The sequence below is a fragment of the Culex quinquefasciatus genome, chromosome 3 (genome assembly GCF_015732765.1).
Source record: "Culex quinquefasciatus strain JHB chromosome 3, VPISU_Cqui_1.0_pri_paternal, whole genome shotgun sequence".
In the NCBI taxonomy this organism is placed as follows: Eukaryota; Metazoa; Arthropoda; class Insecta; order Diptera; family Culicidae; genus Culex; species Culex quinquefasciatus.
The window spans coordinates 191,690,178-191,698,507 of record NC_051863.1 but is presented as its reverse complement, the minus strand read 5'-3'; the positions used below and the strand labels follow the sequence as shown (position 1 = coordinate 191,698,507).

Here is an 8,330-nt window from a genome sequence, read left to right as displayed (position 1 = left end):
GCTATTTTGTGTCATTGGTTCACCCATACAAGTCTCCATACAATTTTGGCTGCTGTCCATACAAAAATGGTATGTAAATATTCAAACAACTGTAACTTTTGAGTGAATTTTTTGATCATATTGGTGTCTTGGGCAAAGTTGTAGGTATTGTTGAGGACTATTTAGAAAACAATAGGTACACGGAAAAAAAAAATTGATTTTTATATCAACTTTTTTATTCACTAAAAGTTAATTTCCCAAAATACTTATTTTTTGATTTTCGAAATTTTTTGATATGTTTCAGGGGACAAAAATCCGCAACTTTTGAGCTATAGAAAAACATGGTCAAAAATCTGCCGCCGAGTTATGAATTTTTGAAAAATATTGATTTTGGTAAAAAATCGAAGTTTCGTGCAAAAACAAGTTTGACATTATTTTTAATGCAAAATTGAATTTCCAATCGAAAACTACTTTACAGATTTTTTGATAAAAGGCTCTGTTTTCAAGATATAGCCACCGAAAGTTTGATTTTGGCGAAATGTTTGCAGTTTTTCGAATTTTTAAAAATAGTGACCATGAGTGACCGCTTCTAAAAATATTTTTTTGAAAAGTTCAGAAAATTTGCTATAAAATTGTTTAAGAGACATTGAAGATTGGACCTCGGGTTGCTGAGATAGAGCCACTTTAAGAAAAAGAAACACGAAATTTGTAATCAAGACTAGCATTTTAAATGGACGTAATATTCAATGTTTAGTCCTTTTAAAATTTTAGTCTTGATTTGAACATTTTCAATGTATTTTCACGAATGTTTCATGTTTTAACATTGAAAATCGGCCCATTAGTTGCTGAGATATTGTCATTAGAAAATTGTGGGTTGTTTTGGTGAGATTTAGAAAACTTCAATTTTCGTGTTTCTTTTTCTTAAAGCGGCTCTATCTCAGCAACCCGAGGTCCAATCTTCAATGTCTCTTAGACAATTGTATAGTAAATTTTCTGAACTTAAAAAAAAAATTCAGAGATTGTCACTGTTTTTAAAAATTGAAAAACTGCAAATATTTTGCTAAAATCAAACTTTTGGTGGATATATCTTGAAAACGGAGCCCTTTATCAAACAAATCTGTGAAGTAGTTTTCAATTGCAAATTAAATTTCGCATTAAACAATAATGTCAAACTTGTTTTTGCATGAAACTTCGATTTTTTTTTCCAAAAATCACTATTTTTTTTCAAAAATTCATAACCCGGTGCCAGATTTTTTGACCATTTTTCTCTATGACTCAAAAGTTGCAGATTTTTGTCCCCTAAAACATATCAAAAAATCTCGAAAATCAAAAAAAATACGTATTTTGGGAAATTGACTTTTAGTTTTAAAAAAGTTGATTAAAAAATCTGCAAAAACAATTTCCGTGTACCTATTTTTTCCCAAAAGTCCTCAACAATACCTACAACTTTGCCGAAGACATCAAATTGATCAGAAAATTCAGTCAAAAGTTACAGCTGTTTGAATATTTACATACCATTTTTGTATGGACAGCAGCCAAAATTGTATGGAGACTTGTATGGGTGAACCAATGGCGCAATTCGTAAAATAAAAATATGTTTGCCTTAAGATCATCTAATTTTTTGTCTGGGGTACAACCCCTTCCATTTTTGAACAGGCGAAAAAAGAGGGGTTTTTCAATAATTTTCAGCCTGAAACGGTGATGCGATAGAAATTTGGTGTCAAAGGGACTTTGATGTAAAATTAGACGCCCGATTTGAGGGCGTACTCAGAATTCCGAAAAAAACGTATTTTCCATCGAAAAAAACATTAAAAAAATTTTAAAGCTCTGCCATTTTCCGCTACACGACCGTAAAAAAAATTTGGAACATGTCATTTTAGGGAAAATTTAATGTACTTGTTTATTATCTACATTGAGTCAGAAGAGTCATTTTTTTATTTAGAACAAAATTTTTCATTTTAAAATTTCGTGTTTTTTCTAACTTTGAAGGGTTATTTTTTAGAGTGTTATAATGTTCTACAAAGTTGTAGACAATTACAACAATATTGATATATAAACATAAGGGGTTTGCTTATAAACATCACGACGAAACAAAGAGAAACGCATAAAGTATTTTTTTCAAAACGTTTTTTTCGTAAAATCGCGACAACTCGTAATATTTATAAGCAAATCCCTTATGTTTACATATCAAATTTTTTGTAATTGTCTGCTCTACAACTATTACAGAACACTATTACACTCTAAAAAATAACCCTGCAAAGTTAGAAAAAAACACGAAAATTTAAAATGGAAAATTTTGTTCTAAATGAAAAAAATTACCCTTCTGGGTCAATGTAGATTCGAAAAGTACATTAAATTTCCCATAAAATGACATGTTCAAAAAATATTTAACGGAAGTGGACGGAAAATGGAAGAATTTTTCAAAACTTTTTCAGTGTTTTTTCGATGAAAAATACGCTTTTTTCGTAATTCTGAGTACGCCATCAAATCGGGCGTCTAATTTTACATGAAACTTCCTTTAACACCATATTTCTATATCATCACCGTTTCAGGCTGCAAATTATTGAAAAACACCTCTTTTTCGCATGTTAAAAAATGAAAGGGGCCGTATCGCCCCTCCGTCACGAGATATCAGCAAACGGACAACGGATTCGTGATCAGGGACAAAAGTTACCCCTAAGAACACGCAAATTTTCCCGATTTCGTGTGAGTTGGTAGAGAATTACCCTTTAAAAGATTTTAAGATATACAAAAGCGTATTTGATTTTTGAGTGAAAAACTTACAGAAACAAACAATTATAGTGAATGGTTTATCAGAGGAATGGGCCATCCTGGTAAAAGAATTTATGGGGAATGGCATTGTGGGAAATTGTATATTCTGGGGAAAAAACTAGTACTGCACAAAAAATGAACTTATTGGAAAATGTGATATTCTTATAAAAAAAAGAAAATGATTTTTTGACTTTTCTATTTTATTAATTGAATTAAAATTGATTCTACGAACTAGATGTGCTTAAAAATATGAAAGAGAAGCCAAAAGCATTATAATTTATACATTGTTTCCAGTTTGTGCTCAATGCTTGCGACAAAAATAACATATTGCTTGTTTGTTGGGTTAGTCACTGTTTTTTTTTAAACGGGAAGTTTATTCTCGAAACAAAATCATTGAAACGCGTTATTCAGAGAGTGCGGCACCCACTTGGTGGTGCACTCAGTGAACAAGGATTTCAATAATTTCTCTGTTTGTTTTTTCTCCTCCTTTTTTTTCTTAGAAACTTTGCACATGCAAGCATTTTTTCCTTAGCACGCCACCGCGCTACAACACGGAAAAGGTGTTTCTTAACTTGAACTTCGCTGAAGTGCCCCGTGGCCTTCCGGAGGGGTGAGGGGAACGGAGGCTCGTGTTCCGTTTAGCGTGTCTTAAATAAATAAATTTTAATTTACCACTCTGCTCCCGCTTTCTTCACGGTGCGGTGGCCCTGATGATGACGACCACGACGGACACTGTCAGCTGGGTTTTTCCTCCACGCGAGTGTTTATCGATTCGTATCCTTGTTCTTAACCTCGACATTCTTATCCTGGCTGGTGGTCGCACCTTCTGTGTACTACTGCTAAATTATTCCTGCAAACACATGTTGGGTTTATTGTGTAACGGTTCGTACTTGAGGTCTTCTAATCGGATTTTAACACTAAGTGTGATTTATTTAAAAAAAATGTGGGGATTGTTTAAATTTTATAGATATAAATGATTAGTATTTGAATTCGTAGAATGATCTGGGATCCTTTATACAAAATTACGAATTACGTGAAAATTGCTTATGTGTTAAAAAAAAATCATGGTTGAATTGTCTTGAGAAGGATAATAGGACTCTCTACTCATATGCATGATTTATATCCAGACAATAAATAAATGTATTCCAGTTAAAATGCTCAACAATGGACCATATCTCATTCCGGAGAGAATGCCTGAATGGGTCCATTCCCGGTTTTCTTCGTTTGCCGCATCTCCATCTCATACTCTATTTAACGCCATTGTCGCATCATAAAATAGTCTCGCAGAAGAAGAAAAAAGCTCTCTAATAGCCGTTTATATATATGTAAGATGAGCGCTTAAACGAATTTTTAAAAATGCTTCCTAACTGTCTGAAAAGAATCGATAACTCACGGCAGACGGAGCAGCCTGGTTCCAGGATTAACGTCACTTCCGTCACCGCACCCAGGAGCCATCCGTCCCGAGCACAAAATTGATAGGCTGGTTGGCGTCGAGCGGCAGGCGTACGTGCCCCGGTTACAACGCAACGGGCAGAAATTCCGGCTCCGGCTGTTGGGCGTCGACAGCAGCTTCACGAAAAAGTTCGGCACCGACCGGGAACCGCACAGATGGGGCGGCTCGTCACTTCCGTCCCGGCAGGACACGATCGCGTTGCAGTACTCGTACTCCGGCAGGCACTCGCCACTCCGGCACATGAACGTGTGCTCCGGACACTTGCGGCTTTTCCGGAAATCGCACCCGACCTCGTCCTCGCCCTGGGGGCACTGCGGTTTGCCGTCGCAGATTCCGGCCCGCGAGATGCAGCGGCCACTCTGCTCGCACCGGAACGACAGCGCCGGACAGTTGGTGATGTTGGCTTTGAGCGAAAAGTTGCACTCCTCGTCGGAGGCGTCGCTGCAGTCGGGGCGGCCGTCGCACACGAAGAACCAGCTGATGCAGATTCCGCTCGAGCGGCACTGGAATGGGATGAATCAGCATCAAATATACGATTAATTTGCTTCATTTTCATATCATATGAAATCATTCAAGGAAACCAAGCGCTTCCATTTCATCCTCCTTTCTTAAAAATAATCCATGGAGGCGCTTGGTTTCTAAAAATGTTTTTGCATATTTCATTAAGGCCGTTGCCAATATTTTTAAAAGTTTATGTGCTTTTTGTGTTTATGTGCATTATGTGCTTTTCCTGAGCCAGAAATGAGCTAAATATGTTTATACCGATTGATTATAATGAATTATCTCGTCCCGTTTATATTAATTTTCTGAGTATGATAGAAAAGTGTACTTATTTAATCAGTAAAAACATTATAAGAGCAATTCCAGCTCAAATCGGTCCGATTTCAATGAAACTTTGTAGACATGTTATTCTAGGCCTATATATAAGCCATTTTTGTGTATATGGAGCTAGTTAAACTCGTGAATCACATTTGAGAAGGGCATAAGTTATTTAACTTTTTTTGTATTTTGTTTTTTTTTCGTTCGTTTTTTGAGGAAATGGGAAATGTTACAAAAAGAAAAAGGAAAATGCAAGATGGTATGTCTCTCCTAAAATAATACAAAAATACTTTACTAGAACTATAAACAACGGAATTTGGGAAATAAAATGACAAGCTCAAAAGAAGATTATTGAATTTAGGTTTTCAAAGGCTAATGACCACATCGAGAATCTTTTCAACCCGTTGCATTCATGCAAACTAAATTAAACAAAACTTTTGACTAAATTAAAATCAAGACTAGAGCAATATTGAAGCAAAAACCCAAACATATAGCAATTCACAAATTAAAAAGAAATATTACATTTTAAATATCAATAAAAACAAATGTCTAGACTGATACTAATTTAAAAGTTAAACTGCTATAAGAGGAATGTAAATAGAAAATTAAGTGTTTTTTGAACTGAGGATGTATCCAAAACAAAGGCTCTTGATACCAATGAAAAAAAAACTCTTTCAAAATGAGATTGTTAAATATTCATCTGGTCTATTCTGTTTAAAAAAGAAAAATAAAGACAATCCAACAACAATGGTATAATTATCATCCAGCCCGGTGTGATAAACTGAATGAAATAATTACTGATGTTGTATTCGGTCTAATGTAACAGAATCTGTAAAACAGCTACAAATAATCATAGTTGTGCTATCTTGAAGCCCGTCTGAACAAATTAATATGTGTGTGGCGAAATATAATATAACAATCTAAAAATTCAAATAAAAAATTTCATGTCACTTTTGAAAAACAGACGTGATTTTGAATTGTTGTCTAAAAAAATATAAAAGGCTTATCTAACACTCCCTACAATTATTTTCGCCAAAAATTCACAGGTTGTCAGAAACAAATCAATTTGTTTTTTTTTTTTGAAAATGGTAGAAAATTCATCATAGGCTTAATTTTTCAACATTGAAAATCGAACCAATAATTTCCGAGATATCGCAAGTTGAAAAATGAGGGCGAGACAAACTTATTTTTCTCAAAATTTCAACTTTGGGAGGCTGTATCTCATTAACCAGTAGTTAGATCATCATAGTTTTATATTTTACAAATATGAATTTTTTTCCAAATATATTGCCAAAATCATTAAAAAGTCATTGCAGATTTGATTTGCATCAAAAAGTTATCTTTGAAACTCAGTTTGACATTATTTCAGATTTTGCCATAAATCATTTTTTCCACAAAAATATTTTCCAGATGTTGCACCATACCCAAGCACAAAAAGACGCTTTATTAGACCCCTTGAAGGTATCTAATAATTTAAAAAAATAAATATACTTATTTTGGAAAATAAACTTTTAGTGATAAAAAGTCAAATAAAAAAGTGTACATATTTTTTCTGAAAGTTTGTTAAAACCTAAACATTTTCGAAATATACCAAATCTTCTCAAGATACAGATTTTCTCATAATGACATGCAAATTTTTTATAACCAGCTCTCAAAATTGTGTTGATCCTTGTATTGAAAAACTAATGATTTAAAATGCATTCTTTTGACATAGGGAATGCATAGACAAAGTTTCATCTAATGTATAATAAAAAAATCTTCAAAAAATGCGAAATTTCAGACAATTTGAAAATTACGATTGTATGAAAACAAAAAAAAAAATTGCGAAGAAAGTCATTTACATATTTAAATACAGAGCGGATTCGTTATTCGATTGGAACATCCTTAGAATTAGCGAATCCGCATTCGATAATTGGAACGATTGACACCTCGTCTGTAGTGTGCTATCTTGTGACAACGACCATTTAGTACTATTCGAAAAAATCGATTTTTAAAGTTTGATGGTAAATATTTTCAAAACTATGAATGATAGAGCCAAACTTTTTAAAGGAATCGGTTCGTATACTATCGCTTAACAAACGCTCCAAGTTTCAACTTATTTGGTTACACCAGTCAAAAGATACAGTAAATTATGTAAACAAAAATCTGAAAAGCACGTGTCACAAGTGTATTTTGAAAGTAAAATTGTACTACGTGTCACAAGTGTGCACAGAATTCCCAAACAAACTAAAATAGGCTTAAATCAATAGATTAACCGACTTAATCAGTATATTTTCAAAAACAAAAGGTTGCATTGCCTTTAGAAAGTGTGTATCAACATAAATTTGTGGAAAACAAGACACACTTTCCAACAACATGTATGACGTGTCACAAGTGTGCACGATCATTTTGATGATAAATTGGTCTATGTCACAAGTGTGTATTGCAATATCCGGGAAACGGAAGCGAGTTTCCAAAATCGGGTTAACTCTTTCAAGCCTGATGGGTCATATATGACCCAAAAATGAAAATTTTCAAAACTAGCCTATAATTTTCGTATGGTCTTAAGAATCATTTTCCCATCATCAGATAAAAAAATATTTTTTGAAAATTCAGGCTCGAAAGGGTTAAAGCATCTTGTAGTGTTTGTTAAGTATAGCAAAACGTCATCATTAGCTCATTTTCGACCAAAATGGTCTATGTCACAAGATAGCACACAGCTGGCGACCTGTCAAAAACACAAAACCACGTGCTCGGAAATCGAACAAAGGGGTTGAAATGTATGTAAACATAAGTTTGACAACTCAGTTTTGACGTTTGAGTGCTTTTTATTTCAAATACGTTCGAATTTGCGAGCATTTAAATTTGCGAAATACGAAATAACGAATCTGCTATGTAATTTGATAATTTATCATGCAAACAAAAACAAAAATCGTTTATCATGTAAGCATGGATATCTCTAACCATTTTCAACTCTGAAATATAATTGGTGTCTAATAAAATTTTGTTTCAATGAAATCGGACCACCATCAACCTCCCTCCACAATTCGCCAACATTAAACAAAAATCCGCCGCCAATCGACGACCACAAACCTGAAACGTTCCCGGCGAGCAACCGGTGTTGGCAGCGTTGCAGATTCCGTCCGGCGACACCTGCGAATGGGCACAGTCGCACCGGCCGAGCTCGTTGCAGTAGGTGTACGGATCGGCCAGTTGGCACTGGCGGTTGTTGACGCACGCCAATCCGAGCGAAATTGGCCCGTCGCCAAGATCAACACGTGTTCGAATACCTGTGGGAGGGGAGGGAAACGAAACGAAACGAAACATT

General features: G+C 34.6%; 1 protein-coding gene across 1 annotated transcript in view; it reads right to left on the bottom strand.

The window, feature by feature from the left end:
• Positions 1 to 4,140: 4,140 nt before the first annotated feature.
• The window catches only part of LOC6031058, a 113,594-nt gene continuing 109,404 nt past the window's right edge, over positions 4,141 to 8,330 (bottom strand). Inside the window, exons 5-6 of the mRNA XM_038261390.1 lie at positions 8,096 to 8,292; positions 4,141 to 4,707 (exon numbers count right to left, since the gene is read on the bottom strand). Coding sequence (XP_038117318.1) covers positions 4,141 to 4,707; positions 8,096 to 8,292 — 764 coding nt within the window. The remainder of the gene's footprint in view (positions 4,708 to 8,095; positions 8,293 to 8,330) is intronic.